Source organism: Pseudopodoces humilis, chromosome 21, assembly GCF_049639895.1.
Source record: "Pseudopodoces humilis isolate 2021_Gansu_Grassland_sample_001 chromosome 21, ASM4963989v1, whole genome shotgun sequence".
Taxonomy (NCBI): Eukaryota; Metazoa; Chordata; class Aves; order Passeriformes; family Paridae; genus Pseudopodoces; species Pseudopodoces humilis.
Window position 1 is genome coordinate 6,225,415 of NC_142220.1, and position 16,908 is coordinate 6,242,322.

The window sequence follows — 16,908 nt, forward strand, 5'->3', positions numbered from 1 at the left end:
CTTGCCATAGCAATAAGCAGGTGTGGGGTCACCTCTGACACCCCAACACAGACACCCCCCATGGAATGGGGGTCTTTCCCCCAGTCCTGCCCTGGGCACCACAGGATACCAGTAAATCTTCCTCCAGCAATGAAAGCCAGTGATAAAAGAAATCCACCCTGAAGTGTTAAGGCTGAATTTGCCAAATCTTTGTTCCTAGAAGGGCCTGATTTAGCCCAAAGTCAGGCAAAGCACAAGTAGCAGTGACACAACCCCCTCCCCACCATCCACCCCTTCCCTCAGACCCCGACCACACAGCTGCAGCTCCATCCTACACACCCTGGTGCTTCTCAGTTCTGGATGTCCTGGACATGGTGCTGCATCCCCCAGGGATGGGGGGGATTTCCTCTCCCCAAGTGTAAAAGCAGAGTGGATAAAACGAAGCCCTCTCTGGGAATAACTGTGGGGGACCCCGATTTTTCTGTCCCTGGTGTTGCCCCACCTGCCTCTCTCCCTGCAGCGGCTCTGTGCAGCATTTTCTAGCCAAAAGCAAGACTTCAGGGAGGGATGTTTCCTACACCATGACTTCATGAAGGTGTTGGTCCTGCTAAAACCATCCCTCTGAATGTCCCTGTGAGAAACAACCCCCCCAAGTGCTATGGCCCCCACGGTCCTCACTGGATGCCCACCAGCTCCGTTATGGGGGGAGCATGGACCATCAGCTCCTCATATCTCTGGAGGAAGAGCCAGAGCCTGGAGCTGTAGGTGTCCTCATTGTAGGGCAGCTTCTTCTGCTTCAGATACTGTGAAACGATGGGTTTGATCTGCAAATGCAAAGGTAATGTCAGCACTGTGCAGGACGTCCTGGTGTTTGTACAAGATGCCTGAAACGTGCCCAGAAAACCCCACATGCCCAAAGCTGGGCTGCAGCAGGCAGTACCAGATGTAGAATCTTTGCTGTGAATATTAAGAGGAAGGTGGTTTCCAATTGCAGCATCACAGGGATTCACCCTGGCCAAACGCCTTTGGAGGGGTCCAAATTAGGAGAGATGCCCTAATGAGGCTTCTAATGAGAGCCAGCCATGAATGCTCATTGTTCACACCCATCATTATTCCCACATGCCCACACAGCCAGCTCGGTGAAGGGACTGGGAGGTTGCCACAGACTTAATTACCTCCTTCCCTGCAACACCTCTTTGGGGAAGGCAGGTCCTGCCAGCCCTGTGAGCTCAAGCAAAGGACACTGAAAACAAGGGCACGGTACTGAGTGAGTGGCAATCCTCTGCTGAAGGGCAGTGTATGGACCTGCCTTGGGATCCCTCCAGCTGGGGCAGTCCTCAGAGCCCACGTTTTGAACACACCCCACAGCTCAGTGCAGCAAGTAATGGCGTGACCAAAGCGATAGGAGGTTGTCTGAACCAAAAACTGTGCAATGTTGGGGATACTTTCCCAATGGAATAACTGGGAGGATCCTGGACTGCTGGAAAGCTGCTGCGGGCTGGAATTGGGACCAGGAACCCAGAAGAAACAGGAATGGGATGGCAAGAGGTGGGTTAGGGCTGCAAAGCAGTGAGTGGTTTCCAGCATGGGAAGGAGCAGCACAGACAGGTCTGGTGGTGAGGGTGGGAGGTGGTGGGGAGATGGATGTCTCATGCCCATGTCACCTCCCAGCCACCTTGTGGAGTTGTCTCACCTTCAGGCACATGTTGTCAGAGAGGCTGGGGAAGAGGTGATGCTCCACATGGCAGCTGATGAGCGAGTGGCCGAAGGACCAGTCAAGGAGGGCGTTGCGGGGCAGGTTGAGGACGCCCAGGCTCATGAGGTGGATCCGCTTGGGTTTGCGGTCGGCCGCGAACATGGGGAGGCCGATGTGCTGCAGGAGAGGCAGGGTGGGTACCCTGTGGCACCTGTCACCCTCCCAGTCTCCCTCCAGCAGAGCCAATGGCACCTCTGCCTGTCCGTGGGCACGAAGAGCCACGTTTGAGGTCTCTCTGCCAGCCCCAGAGCTGGGTTTGTCCCTAAAGTCACTCCATCTTGTGTTTGTCTGTCCTTAGAGCCACCAAGGAGCTCCCAGGCTCTGTTTCCCCAGTACATCCACACTTAGAACCACCAGCGTTTCCCCATCCTAAGGTGTGTAACACCACATGAAACACACTTCAGCCCTCCCAATAATATCAGCCACTGCACAAGACATCATCCTCACACCCTCTGCACTCATCTGCCCTGACATTTTCCAAGGGCCACCACTTTTCACCCAGCATCACCAGCCTAATGCTCCTGGTGACAACATCAGCACAAGGGAGGTGACGATTGAACCCACTCGCCTTAAGGTGACACAAGCTCTGGCCAGCAGCCTCAGGGCTTGGTCACCAGCACTGGGTGGTGGCTTGCCTGTCTTCAGCACTGTTGGGATACCTGGAAGCTTCAGGTCTCTACCTGGAATATGTTGACATGGATGTAGGGATGGGCCAGGAGGGAGCGGGTGAGCAGCATGCAGAGCAGGGCGGACCACGGCGACTGGAAGCCCGAGACGTGGAGCAGGAGCCAGCAATGGCAGTAAAACCCCAGAAACATGCAGCAGAGAGTCCGGAGAGCTGCCTTCCACTCCACATTCCTCAATAAATCTGCACAGGGAAGAGGAGGCAGCACATGGGAGAGGTGTTGATGTGTTTCCCTACCACCCCTGCTGCTCCGGCAGTCAGGCTGCCCAGTGTGCCAACAGCCCCACAGCCCAGCCCAGCCCATGAACTCACTTTCCCCATCCTCCAGGTTGGCCCCAACCCTATAGAACTGCTGAGGTGTGTGTCTGAGAGCCTCCCCAGAGCAGCAGAGCCAGCTGTGCATCATCACTCAGGAGATTTGGATGCACCTTCATTTCTTACAATTTGCCAAGTCATTGTCCGTGTATCTGGCACCGTCCAGACCTGGGTAATACAGTCCAGAGGGCTTTGCTTCCCCAGCCTCTTACTGCTTTCTGGGCTCTTCTCCCTGATTGTTTCCTGGCACCATTATTTCCCTGGAGCCACCACCTTTTCTGCCCAAGCTCTTTGCATCTGGCCCCCGCAGCCCCCCAGACTTCCACCCCCATACACAGCCATCAAACACCCTGTGAAATGCTCTGATCAACCTGAGACCCACGTGTGACACTGAACCCCATTACGGCCACAGATCTGAGTTAAAGGAGAATGGATTTGGGGTGCTCCAGGCTCATGATGGCTTTTGCCAGAGATTTCAACATCCAGCACAGGAAAAGGTGAAGTGTTTTCTCAGCATCAGATGAAAGTAGGTGTATCAGGTGTGGTCCTCAGGGCAAGTGCAGCATCTCCTGCCTTTCCTGCAGCCCAGTGTCCCACCAGGGGCTGGTGCAGTTAATGCGATGCCTCCAAACAAAGCAGGACCCTTAGGTGGGTTAAGACCTGGGCAGTCACAAGCTTCCCACACCTGGCACCCTGTCCCAAGGTGGCTGGGACACATACCAAGTGCAACCAGAGGGGTTAGGATGGGCACTGCAAGAGGCGCGATGAACATGTAAACGTAGCGGTTGAGGAAAGGAAGTTTCCACGTGCTGGAGTCCCCCAGGCCGATGACATTGGTGTAGCCGTGGTGGATCTTCACATGGTTGTAGGTGGCCTGCTCGACTGTGAAAGCTGAGCAGAGCTGGGAGGAAAGAGAGAATTGTGGTGCCAGGGTTAGGCACTGCCTGGCTTGGGCTTGTGTGGGAGGAACCTGGGGAGATACTCTGGAACCAAAATGAAGTACCATGGGGAGATGCTCTGCACCCCATAGACCCCAAACCACTCTGGAAATGGACTTGTAAGAGTTAAGCTAAGAAACTAAGAGTTAAACTAGAAACCTTTCCCACCATTCCAAACACTGCCCAGCACCACAAGGTGTTGATGGGGTGTTTTTGGGGCTGCCCCACTCACCTCAATGAAGAAGATAGCCCACACTTTGCCCCAGGACTTGGACTCGGTCAAGGCATTGTGGCTGGCCAGGTGACTGCCCTTGACGGTCAGGGTGTGATGCACCACACCAAGGATGAGGACACCCGCCAGGAAAGGGATGGCCTGGGCCGACCGCAGGCACAGGAACCCTATGGAGAAACCAGCCAGGCAGGAGCTTGGCCATGCACATGTCCTGCAGCCCTCTGAGCCAGGCTGGAGGTGTTGCTACACCCAAACACGCCAGCCACTGCCCTAAACCTGTTCTTCAGCTGTAGTTACAGGTACTTAAATGATGCAAGTCACAGTTTGCCTCCTCATCATCCTCATGACTGGCCCAGCCACATTCACCCTTGTGCTGAAGGTTTGGCCACTTCCAGCCTCAATGGCAATGAGTGCTGCAGGTGCCTGATCACACCCCACAGTTCTGGGATGTGGGATTACACTGATATTATTCCTCTGTCAGGATTTGAGCATCCCCAGGAGTTCAACAGCAAGAGAAGGTCCTAAATTTCAGCCATGCCACCAGAGACCCACGCTCAACTGTTTTCCTCTGCACCCACCACAGCCAGGGTCATTGCCACCAAAACCACCATGCTTTCCCTGTCCCACCGTGGGACACATCACTCACTGTCCTGCCCTGTGTGCATCTGCCTGGGCACCATCCCCTCAGCCCAGGCAGTGCCCCAGATACCACTGCCCCTCACTCCATAGTGTCATTGTCACCCGCCGTGGGGTCAGAGCGTGCCAAGCCATGGGCTAAAGGAGTTGTTGCAGCTTTGTTACAACCTCAGTAGGTGCCAACGGGCTCCCAGCACAAAGCAGGAGGCAGTGGGACCCGCGGGGACCCGCCTGGCCACGGTCTGGGAGGGCTGAGCCAGGTTACCTGCTGGGAGCAGGAGGAGGCTGCAGGCAAGGATGCTGATGTCCACGCCGTGCCGTTCCCACCAGCTGCTGCTCTTCACCACCTTCTGCACCAGCTCCGAGAGCTCGGTCATCAGGGCTTCCTCGGGCTGCCGTGCTCGCTGTGGGGCTCCCTCGGGGGTCACGTCCCCGTCACCCAGTGCTGGCCCCGGCTCCCGGCCCTCTGCCATCACGTCTGTCCTGCTGCCACCAGGTGCTGTCGTGCCCCGGAGCGAGAGGTCCTCCATCCCCCCGAGCCGGGGGATACCGCTGACCTCCCCGCTGACCTGCCGTCCCCTCGGGTCCCCATCCTGCAGTGACATCTCCCTGCTGAACAGAGGTCACGCAGGGTGTCACCCCCGGAGCATCCACCCCAGCACCCCGACCCACCGCGGGCGCGCTCGCCGGCTCCGGCTGCCGCCGAAGGACACGGGAAGGGCAGGGATGGGAAAAATAAACAATCCAAGGAGGACGCAGCCAGCGGACACGGCCGGAGAGCCAGCCAGGCACCCAGCACAGGGACACAGAGCACAGCCACCACAGCCCCCTACTCACGGCAGCCCCGGCTCGGTGCCTCTCCCGGCGCTGGCCGCTCAGGGGGCCGGGCAGCCCGAGCGACTCCGCACCGCTGCGATTTGGAGAAGGGAGGAGCGGGGGAGGACTGGGAGGAGGGCGAATGCAGATGAGCCATGGCAATAATCCGCCTTCCTGGCCCATTTAGGGGAGCGGCCGAGGAAGCGGGGCCGTGGGGAGGGCAGCAGAGGGGGAAGGAGTGGAATAAAGATGGAGAGAGGCAATGGAAATGCTGGAGGCGAAGGAGCCAAGTGTCGGGAACAGCACTGAGAAACCCAAGCAGAGCGCTGAGGACGGGGATAGGGTTTCGTTTTTGCCAGGGAGAGGGAGCAAATGTTGCCTGTCCCATGAGGGAGCCGTTTTGGGGAGAAAATCGGCCTTTTCCAGAGCGAGGAGCAGGCTGCAGGAAGGAGGGGATACCTGTGCCCGCCTGTCCAAACTGCTGCTGCCCTGGAGCCGCCCAGCACCCTCTGCTCTGCCGGGGGACACAGAGCCCAGAGCCACCCGCCAGGGACCTCAGGCTACCCCAAACCTGTCCCTCGCAACTCTGGCACCCAGCTCTGACCCCCGCAGGGTCTCTCTTCTCTTCTGACCTGATTCTGTATGAATTTCCCCCATTTTCCATCACTGCTTCCTGACTCATCACCCAGATACTGGCATCCAAAAGCTTAGGGGATGCCCCTGCACAGACCAGGACCTCCAGAACCCTATTTCTTTATGAAGGAAAGCTAAAATCACATTGCTTCTTGCTGCAGTACTGAATTTCTTCCTGCTTTGTTATTTCTCCTTGCCAAACCTCAAATCAGCTCAATTGATCCACCAAAACCTTAATGAACATTGACATCCATCAAATCCCTACGGATTTGGAACAGACAAGGCTGGTTTGCTACACCCATCACTAGGATATCACAGTGACAAACTGGGATGGGCCCAACACCTCCAGTAACATCACATCACTCACGTTTTGCAGGGAAGCAAACCTCACACCCAAGTTACACAAAGCCCCATGGAATTATCATCCTCTGGAAAAAAATTAATTAAAAAAAAAAAAAAATCCCAGCTGCTGCAAAAGGGGCAGAGCTGAGAGTGCATCAGAGACCTGCTGAGGTTTCATTTCCACTGTAAGAGCATGCATTAGGAAAGATCATTTCTAGAGCCAGGGGGACTGAGGAATCACGGTGGTTTGTGAAGCCCAGCCAGTGATTAATTCATTCTGATGAGCAGAATGGCTTTTCCCACCTGTCCACAGCTGGGAGAGCACCCACGGGTGCTGCCAGGCCAGGGGAGGCAGGTGTCAGACCCAAAGGTGCATCGGGTGGGGCTGCTCCAGAGAGATACGGTACCTTCATTGTCACACCTGGGCTGTCACCACGAGGGACAGTGGCAGCAGGGTGACAGCCCTGCTCCGAGGGTGCCGTTTGGCAGGGCAAGGGTGAGCTCTGATGGAACTGCCATTGCACAACGGGACAGAACTGGTTGTGTGGGGGCAGCTGAGGAGGAGGAGGAGGGGGTGGGGATCAGCCACACATCCAACACCAACATGATCCATGAGGATCCCAGTGCAGCTGGCACAGGGAGAGGCAGGTGCATGGCATCCCTCTGTTCTGTGCTGCCTCTAGGACCAGATACCACCTGGGAAAAGAGAACAAATAGTGGGTTGAAAAACTACATGGGAGAGGCTGAATTTTGGTTTATGAGGAAAAGTGCTGAACCCAAAAGAGGTACAGCCAAGGTGGGAGTCACGGTGCTGACAACAGACCAGAAACTGTAAGAAGAGTCTGCAGAGCCATAAGGACAGTCGGCATGTTCAGGATTGTAGCCCTAAATCTGCTGCCTCACAGAGTTCTATTTCCAAAATAATCTTTTAAACCCCAAGTTACATCTGATTTCCCACCACACACAGGTCAAGTCACACAGTTAGCCTGACCCAACTGAGATCTTAGGGATCAAAGCAAACACTGGCCTGGCCTTTGTGCTGTGGACACAAACACCTCCAATTTAGCAGGGTAAACATGTGTAAGACTCAGAAATCCCTCAGCACACAGCAGGGCAGCTGGAGGGAATCAACATAATCCCTGAAGCAGCGAGCTCTGGCCAGCAGCTGCTGACCCTGTGGCTGTCTCTTGCCCAGGGCATCACGAGGGTCCCACAGGCAGCCCCCACTGCCTCCCCAGCCGTCTGCCATCCCAAGGGAGCCATGGGAATTGGCTCATTGTCCTCATCTGACCCACCCTGGCCCTAGAAAGGCCAAATCTGGCTCCCAGCAAGCTCCTCCCATGTCCCTGCTCCCCAAAGAGGGGAAAACGGGACATTTTAGCCTGGCACAAGGACACACGTGTCAGGCCATCAGGACCCAGCAGCTATAAGTGCTTCCTTGCTGAGCCCTCCCAGGGTCCCCCTAGCCTGTGGGACAGCACCTGCTGCAGCCCCAGAAGTACAATTTCCTGCCCAGGAAAGTGGGAGTTTCCAGGAATATGGAAAAGCTGCAGTATTTGCACCCCAGGGCTGTGGTGAGGACATGGAGCTCCCTCAGCAGCCCTTCCCTTCCTGCAGCCACCCACCTTGCACACCCTTCACCCTGGGGGAAGGAATGCTCAGACTGCAGGGGCTGGCAGTGGGACACCACCAGATCCCCTGGTTGTCTCAGCCAGACACTCCCAAAACCATCACCTCCCCTTCCCCTGGCATCGCTGTGTCTGCTGAGATTCACTTTTTTAATACCTGGCTTTGGACAGCACTTCCACCTTTTTCAGTTGGGTAATTAATTTAATCAGGGATTAATTAGAACCATTCCCTGCCCAGCATGCAGACCTTAAGCACCTCCTCTCTTTGTCTTTTGGGGTCTGGCAGAACTGTGGGGTCCTCAAGGAGAAATTCTCCGGATTCATCACCTCCCTCCACCCAAAGCCCAGCGGCCGAGCCAGGAGCTCCATCTGCAGGCAGAGCTCTGCCTCCATCACCCCAAAAACAGCTCCCTCCTCCCCAGATTCGGGCCCTGGCACACGGTATTTGGCACACCCCGAGTCCCACAGCAGAGGTACGAGATTAGCTCCGGTCCCCATTCCCTCACTCATCTACCCCGGGGCCAGCTGGGGCACCCCAAACCTTCCCTCCATATGGAATGAGGAAAAGAGAGAAGGACGAGCTCGGGAGCCACGGGGCAGGCACCAGAGGGAGTCACAGCTCCATGCAGCACCTGCTAGAGCTGTAGTTTTGCTAAAAGTGCAGGAAATTGAGCTGCTGGGCTCCCAAGGGATGATTAGTCCTGAGCATTTGGGATTCCAAACCGTGAGACCCAACCTCACCTGTGTGTCAGGGCAATGAGATCTCAGAGGATGCCAGAGCTGGCTCAGCCACCAAGCCCTTGCCCATGGGATGCAAAGTCCCCTTCCAGGGATGTTGGGGGCACTTAGGCACTGAGCCCCATCCCATGGGTTGCTAAGTCCCCTCTTAGGGATCAAGATGTTGGGTGCAGCTGCAGCCTCCCTGAGAGCTCCAGTGGTGCCAGGCTGGCAGGGGGGGTGAGATGCCAGATCCATCAAGGGCTGTTTTCCAGTCCACATCCTCCCAGCCCTGCCAGATTTGGCAAGGTCATGCTTTTAACCTTAAATAAATACCCTTCCAGGGATATCTCACTGTTTGCAGGGCTCAGATGGCCACTTCAGGCCACAGAAAACTTACTGCTCATGCTCAGCAAGCTCTGGGAAGCAGCTGGATCCCAGTGCTGGCTAATCTGGCTGATCTGTTTGCATGGCACAGACCGGATGATGGCGAGACGGGGCGGGCAGAGCCCTGGGTCATGCACTGGCTGCAGGGGAGGCATTGTGGACAATGTCTGGTCTTATCCAGGCTCTGTGTTGGTCTTATCCAGGCTCTGTGTTGGTCTTATCCAAGCTCTGTGTTGGTCCAGTGCTGCCCTGCACTGACCCAGCACCTCCACACGGAAGTGGATGGATGGCAAAACCCCACAAAGGACGTTGTCCAGACAGAAAGGGCTTGGAGGCCCCATACCCTCAGTGTCATTGACACATCCTTTTCATTGCTGCTATATTTTTCTCATCCATTTGACCCCAAGATGGATGCTGGAGTGGTTATAGGTGGGGAATTGCTCTGCCAAACCTCAGTGATGCTCATCCTGGAGTGAGAACAGCTGGGATTTACCTGCCAGCAGCAGCCAGGTATGGAGACATCAACCTAATTCCTCACTCCTGCAAGCTTTAGAGGCTACATGGCATTGTAGAGCCTGAACTCTCCTGGCTCCAGGGTTGGGACAATGCTCCTCTGGGTCCTGGCTAGGCCGGAGTGCTGCTGAGCTGCAGGGATAGACCTGCACTTGCTTGGTGGGGACAGACCCTTGGGACGGCCTGACAGAGTGGGAGACTCTTCCCTGCATGGAGTTAAACACATGCCTGGTATCAGCTATGCCATGAGTCCAAACACAAATATGATCCCTCTTCCCTTTCTAGAAGCCACCTGCAAACACAAGAGTCCCAAAGCTCAGGAAAGCTCAGAAAACCAGGTTTCTTTACTTCCCAAGGCAGTGACTGCTGAAGGGAGGTTTATTCAAAGTACATGGAAACCAAACCCAACACAAAGCCCTGCCCTGAGCCCTTGGACATCCCAGTCTAGGGCTCAAAGCCAAAGGCCACCTTTCCCCATGAGCACCCCCAAAGCCCCTGGGGACTCACTGAATATCCACCCCCAGTATATCCTGATACCGTACCTAGGCTATGCTTTCAGTTTTATATATCAGCAATGAATAAAGCAGTTGTCATCCACCCCTGCTCCAGCCCAGCTTAAAATCCAAAGCCTGGCTAGAGGTGTCAACTAATCACAGACTTCCTCCACTTAGCAGCTCAGGGCCAAGGTAATCACTGGTTTGGATGCCTCTGCTCTTGCCCCGACCGAAACTGCTTGCCCCCACCCCTGTCTTCCTGGCGTCACCGCCTGGCCAGGTGTTACCCAACGCAGGTGCGCGGTGGAGATGCCGTGGGCTCCATCCTTCTCTGCTGCCATAATGCTGAGCCTGCCACCAACAGTGCCACCAAGGAATGGTCCAGGCTGCTCTCCTGCCAGCCTGGCAGCTCTTTTGTAATGCTGAATTTCTGTGGAGTCCTGTCCTGATCAGCCCTGAGGAGGGAACCAGCCATGCCTCCAGTTCCAGTAAGCAGTCAGTGATTGGAATGATGCTCCTGGACACAGCTCTGCACTTCCAGTCCTCAAAAATTATATGTTTCTACTTGTAAACATGGCACTACCCAACCCCAGCCTTCCCAGCTCCCAGGTGCCCTTCTGGTCCCCATCCAGAGCCACTGGGGCTGGCCACACACATATCCCTGCAGGCAGGCACCTGGGCCTGCAGCTCCCTATCAGACGCCCACACAACATTTTTACCATTCAGTGCAGGCAGTGTAACTCCAGGCTCTATCGTCTGCCCTCTCAAAGAAAGAGGAATGTTTCCAACCTCTTCAGTGTGTGGAAGGAGGGTGTGGACCCCAGGATGGCATTAACTGGCACTTGCCACCTTGGGCTGATCAGTGACTGAGCAGGGATGGTTTGCCAGGACAGCTGCTTTTGGGGGACAGTTTTCCCTGCCAGCTTCCACTGCTGGCTCCAAATGCCAGAAGGGAAAGGGCTTGGGAGAGACTGCAGGGCTCAGGACAGAGTGCCTCTTCCTTTCTCCCTCAAGAGTTCTTGAAGAGGCTCTGCTGGGGCTGTTGTTTGCCCAGTTTAAGAAACCAGAGCTACGGTGGGTACCAACCAGGACCTATGTTTTTACTCTGTTCCTGTTCCTTGAGATATCAGGATACCTTGAATTCATGGAAACCAGGAATTCCTGCAAGACAGAAAGCTCCCTGCTCATTAAGAAGCCCAAGTACAGCTTTAATTGGCAAGAGAGGAGAGATTGCATGATGCAGCCCCTGTACCTGAGACAGGCACTGCCCTCCTCTGGATGTGTGTCCATGCTTTTCCCTGGCATGGTAGGCTGGTGCCTGGGTGCAAACAGCAATTAGGTGCCACGGTCCCCGGGCAGGTGCCCAGTCCCACGCTGCTGGGGCCGCAGGGTAGGTGAGGGCAGCCAGGCCAGTGATGTAACCGGCTGTGCCCGGGAGGCAGTGCTGGAAGGGAGCGAGCCACCCAGCCAGGCTGGGAATCCAATGTGCTGTGTCACTCATTCGGGCTGGAAAGTTGGTTGGGAGCCAAAGGGCTGCCCAAATCCAGCTGGACTCCAAGAATGTATTCCCACCTTGCCGGTCTTGTGTGGCTGTAACCTATTTTCCCACTTTTGGCTGCTGCAGAGAGGTTATAGTTGAGCTGAGGGGATGAGGAGATGGTCTGTCTCAGCTCCATCTCCCTGCCAGGCCCAGGGACACATCCAGCCAGCACCCAGTGTGTCCACTTTGTCCATCCTTCCCGGTGGGCACAGGCAGCCCATCAGAGCCCTGCTGAACTAGGCACTCACCAAGGGCACTTTTTTGTTTCTTCTTCCAAGCAAGTGCCCAATGCTCCCTGCCATCCAGAGGGATAACTCATATGCTGCCTGGCAGCTGTTTCATCAGCACAGCCAGACCCATACAACCAGTTAGCTCGGAAAAACACGATTCTTCTAATGATACCTTTGAAGAAGAGGTGCTTTGGATCCCAGTCGACCAAGGGAATATCTGGAGGAGCCCTGAGGAGGTTGTGGGTCAGCTCCAGCTGGCACATGACTTCAAACCCAGCCCTGTCTGTAGCACTGGGTGAAGAAGCTGCCTTCCATCCCCAGTACCTTAAAAACAGCATTTTCGCAGCCCACTAAGAAAACACAAGCACTAGAAAAGCTGTTAATCCTCCAACTGGTTTTCCCAAGGAAGAAAAGTCTCCCTGGCCCCATTCCTCCCACTTTTCCCCTCCCACCATAAGCTATTGCAGGTAAATCCAATGTGCTGCTCCTTAATCCCAGCCTGGGGAAGCAGGAGCCACCCTGACCCAAGCAACCTCACCTCACTGGTGCATTTTATTACTGACTTCAGCCAGGTCCTGCTGGGATCGGGGTCAGCAGGAGCCAGAGCTCACTGGCAGGAGGGCAAAGTGGGGCACAGAAAAAGAGGGAGGAGGCTCATGAAAAAATATAGGGCTTAGAATAGAAACCAGGTTACAGCTAAACTGTGGGTGTAGGAAGCTGTTGTGGCAGGTAGAGCTGGCTGCCCTGCCAGCCTAGGGGACCAGAGGGCCTCCGAGCCATGCTCAGCATCCTCACCAGATTTCCAGGGTTTTCCATCCTCTGGTTCTGGGAGTTGCTGGGCTGGAGGGAGAGCAGGACTACAGGGATGAGGCTGCATGCAAAATGAACAAGAGCTCAGTCCTAAAGCCATTGCTTCACCCTGCAAGGGTTCCCTTCCATCGGATGGCCACGTGCCTCCAGGGGGTCCTTGCTGCCCCAGGAGTATCAGACCTGGACAGTGACACATCAGGAATGGAGACTCAGAGAGCAGTTCTGCAGAAAAAGTAGGGCTTGTTTTTACCTTTCTTCCCAACTGGGAAGAGAACAATCAACAATGAGCAAAGCTTGGCACAAGGCAAGATAAGGCTGGCCTCCTGCAGCGCCTACGGTGGCACCACGAGCGTCACAGGGCCCTTGGCACTACCCAGAGGGTTCCTCTGAAACACACACAGGGCTCACAAGGTGCCACCAGCACCACCCTGGCACCCACCAGCCCAGGAGGCCCAAGGGAAGCTGGATCTGCTAGAAAACACAAAAGGCATCTTGTAGCCACATCCCTGGCTGGGCCATGGCCAGCTGGAGCCAGGCAGGGAGCTGATAGCAGAATTTACCAAGAGAGTACAGAAGCAGTTCTGGGAATAGCCTTGCTGCCCAGCCTAAGGCCACTTCCAAGAAGTATGTTTCCTTCTGGCACATGGCAAAGGTGATGCCCTCAGAAAACTGGGAAACTTGCTGGAAGAGAGGTGACTATGACTCATGTTTTGTTGGAAAAAGAGGTGAAGCCAACCTCCTTGAAGCCCATGGAAAATCTCAGGTTCAGCCTGTACATGGATTGATGGCTTTTCCCAATCCCATGGGACAACTTGTCACCTAGGAATTCACTCCATCTGCTCCAGAGTGGGAGAAAACCTGCTGTCAGACACAGAAAAAATACTGCTAGGGAAAACCCTGCTTTCCTCTGGCAGTAGGTCTCTCTTTCTCATAGGAAAAAGTCCTATGGGTAACAAAATTACCTTTTCCAAAGACAAGTCCACAGTGACATTGTGAGTGGGTTCCTGTGCCCATTCCTTATCCCATGGAAGTGCAGGGCAGATTGCCCTCAGTCCCTTGGGAAGGCTGTGCTGGTGGCAGGGCTGGTGGGGATCCAGGGTGGAGAGGACAACTGAGGAGAGAGAGTCAGAGCTGCCAGCTCCCACCCCTTCTTTACATACGTAAAAAATTTGGGAAGAAACAGTGTAAAAAGGTAATTCTTTTAGCCTTCAGTCCCATCACAGCCTTATCCTGCTGTCAGGGCTGGCACAGTCCTTAGCATCACCTGTCCCTGGGGTGGTGAGAAAGCGAGCTTGTGGTACCCTTCAGGGAAGAAGACATCCATTCCATGTCACCTCCTCCAGCCCCTGGTGTCTGTGGGATGCCTGGGGAGGGCTGGGGACCTGCTCATCCCCCCTGGCAGCGAAAGCCACCCAGGAGGCACTGGCTGATCCTCCCTTGGGAAAGGCGAGCACGTGGCAGCTCTGCATCTCTGCCCGGAGGAGCGGAGCAGCCCCGGGCCAGGTGACTTACACCTTCAGCCTCGAATACCGGGGCTGATCTCTCACCTGCTGCCGGCAGGGAGGAGCCGAGCTGCTCGGCTGGCACCAGGGAGCTTATCTTGACACCTCCAAAACGCCTCCTGGGGAGGGTCGGGGAGCCCTCACTGCCACCCCGGATTTTTGTGAGGGATGCCTAGCACAGGGCAGGGCTGTTCCTATTCCTGTGGATGTTATCCTGGAGCCGGAGCAGGGCTCTGGTCACAGACGTGCCGATGCTGCTCCCAGCACCGTGCCTGCACTGCATTGTATAACCTCTTACGTCAGGAGGGCCACAGCTGAGCCAGCTCCTGTCCCAACCCATCCTGGCCTGGCACTGCATCCAGTCCTGGGACACCAAGCTCTGCTGTCTCATTCCCTGGGGATTGCTGCATCTTTTGAGTAGCCTGGGAGCCTTCCACCCTGCAGCCTTCCCGCAGGGATGCTGGCAGGTGCTGTCACCTGATCCCCACTGTGACCCAAGGATGCTCATCCTCCACCTTAGGACCTTTTAGGGCAGAGTCCTGCTTCACATGACGAAGCACTTGTCATTGTCTGTGAAAGCAACTGTGGGGGGAGGGGAAAAAAAAAAAAAAGGCAAAAAAAGGCATGTTTTTATGCTTTTCCCAGGTGAAGGGAGGAGAAGGGGCAGGATGTGGCCAGAGCTGCTGCCTAACCAGCAGTGGAGATGAGTCCAGCACATCCCATCACAGTCTGACAGATGCCCATAAAGCCTCCACCTCCCCAGCCATCTCTGGCCTGCTTTCCAAACCCGACTGTCCGGGTTTTGGGGTACTGGAGGGGTGCCAACGCACCAGGACAGCGGGGTGAAGGCATTCAGGCTGGACACCATGCCAAGAGGAGCACCTGCTGCTCCCCTCCCCTTCCCAGCCCCTGAAACACCAGCAAAGCCCCTGGGAGATGCTGTCTGTGGATGTCAGCGAGCGCCCCGGGGAGCTGTGCAGCACCCATGAAACCACAGGCGGGGTCCATGTCCCTGGGCACGGGTGACCGAGCCCGTACCCCACCATCGAGCAGCCCCTGTGGCTCCTCAGGCATCCCTGGAGAGTGCCCGGGTGCCGCGGGGTTTGCTTTGGAGCCGGGTGCTCTTATGTAAAGGAGCAGGAGAGCGCTGGGGACGAGCTGGGTTTTGTAGGTCAGAAAATGGAAGTGCGGGCAGTTCGGGGATTGGGCTAGGTCAGCTCGTGAGTCAGTGGCAAAGGAGGGACCGGCGCGGCGGAGGCTTTATTAGCGGCTGAGGGGTGGAGCGAGGCTCCGCAGGCAGGCGAGGAGCTTCGGCATCGACGGAGCGGGGCTCGTCCTCCCTCCCTCCCGACGCGTCCCCCGCAGCCCCGGCCGGCCGGCGATGCGGCCCCAGCCTCGCTCCTCCTCCTTCTCCTCCTTCTCCTCCTCCTCCTCCTCCTCGCCGTGCCCCTGAGGGGCCGCCGAGCCGCTCGCCCCCCGCCGCAGCCCCAAACGCCCAAGGCGCAGCCAGGAAGGCGGTGATGGAGCAAGGTCAGTGAAACAGGTTTCTCCTCCCGGATCCCTGGAGCAGGCGTCCTTCCTGCGCCTGCTGGGGAGCTGCGGACTTGTTGACAGCGGCTCTCGTTAGCTCGGTTATTGAGCGGGACCGAGGGCTGGGCTCCCTGCTCCTCCGGAGGTAGCGGCTCCCGTGGGGTCATGGATGCCCTGTGCAGCTCCCCATCCCTCCCCAAGTGGGCAGCCGTGCTGCTCAGCCTTCTCTGGCCTCGTGGGACCCCAAGGGATCCCCCTGCCCTGGGAAGTCTTGTCCAAAACACTAGTGGAGTCGAGGTGCTGAAATCAGGAGTGTTGGTACGGGAGGTCTGCAGTTCCAGGGATGTGGAAGGGTTTGGGGGTGGCACCCCCGTCTGACTCTGGTGCTGTGACCTGCAGCCATCCCAGGTCAGCTGAGCCACAGTGCCATGCTCAGGGGTTCTTTGTGGCTGTGGAGAAGGGCTGGGCTGTGGCTTTGTCACCACAAGTGTAAAAGGCACCAGGCTGGCTTCCAGAATCCACCTTCTCCCTGCTCAGGCCTTTTGGCATTCTGGAATTCCCGCACATTCCTCTGTGCTGGTCAGCACTGCTCACAGCTGATGGCACTGCACTCCAGGGATGGGGATGTGTGAAGTCTGGCCATCCCAGACATGAGTGCGTTTCTGAAACACAGCCAAGGAAGTGTCCTGGGGGCATAAGCATGGATGAGGGTCTCAGGCTCTTCTTGGACACGGTCATGCCTGCCCAGTTTTGCTGTTTCCTGGGGTAGAGATAATGGATGGGAACAAAGGGGTGTTGTGGCAGACAGATCTGTTGCTGGCGCCTCCTGCGAGGGCAGAGCCCGTCCTTGGACCAGAGCGGCGTCGTGCTGAGCCTGCTGCTACCTCTGCCCAGGCAGTGATTGGCTGCAGCCTCAACAGAGAGGGGATGGGACCCTTGGGAAGTCCATCCATGCTTGCTTACTGTCTGGGTTTAGGTGGCTTCTGGGCTGGATGACACCCTGGCAGCCCTGGCCTTGCTGCTCCAGCCAGTGCAGTTCCATGAGGAGCTGGGTGGCCCAGCCTTCACCCAAGTGTCTCCTTTGGTGATGACTGCTCCTGATCCCACCAGGACTTTCTGGGCTGGGTGGCTCAGCTGGTTGTGTAGAGTGCTGGTGTGTTAGAGCTTGGTGTCCTACAACAGGAAGACATAGTTGTTGTCGAAGTACAGTCTGAAAGGTTAAAGC

At 56.3% G+C, this 16,908-nt stretch overlaps 1 protein-coding gene across 2 annotated transcripts; it reads right to left on the reverse strand.

The window, feature by feature from the left end:
- Window positions 1-288: 288 nt before the first annotated feature.
- On the reverse strand, window positions 289-5,469 carry FADS6 (fatty acid desaturase 6). 2 transcript variants are annotated; one of them, XM_005526858.3, is made up of 7 exons: window positions 5,379-5,469; window positions 4,807-5,153; window positions 3,906-4,072; window positions 3,456-3,636; window positions 2,416-2,603; window positions 1,673-1,852; window positions 289-803 (listed from the first exon to the last, which is right to left on the reverse strand). In XM_005526858.3, exons 2-7 carry the CDS (start codon window positions 5,144-5,146, stop codon window positions 654-656), a joined length of 1,206 nt encoding a protein of 401 aa, XP_005526915.2. In that variant the 5' UTR covers window positions 5,147-5,153; window positions 5,379-5,469; the 3' UTR covers window positions 289-653. The 2 variants fall into 2 exon arrangements, with proteins under 2 accessions (XP_005526915.2, XP_087921558.1); XM_088065432.1 differs by having other exon boundaries at window positions 4,807-5,150; window positions 5,379-5,463.
- Between the last annotated feature and the right edge of the window lie 11,439 nt (window positions 5,470-16,908).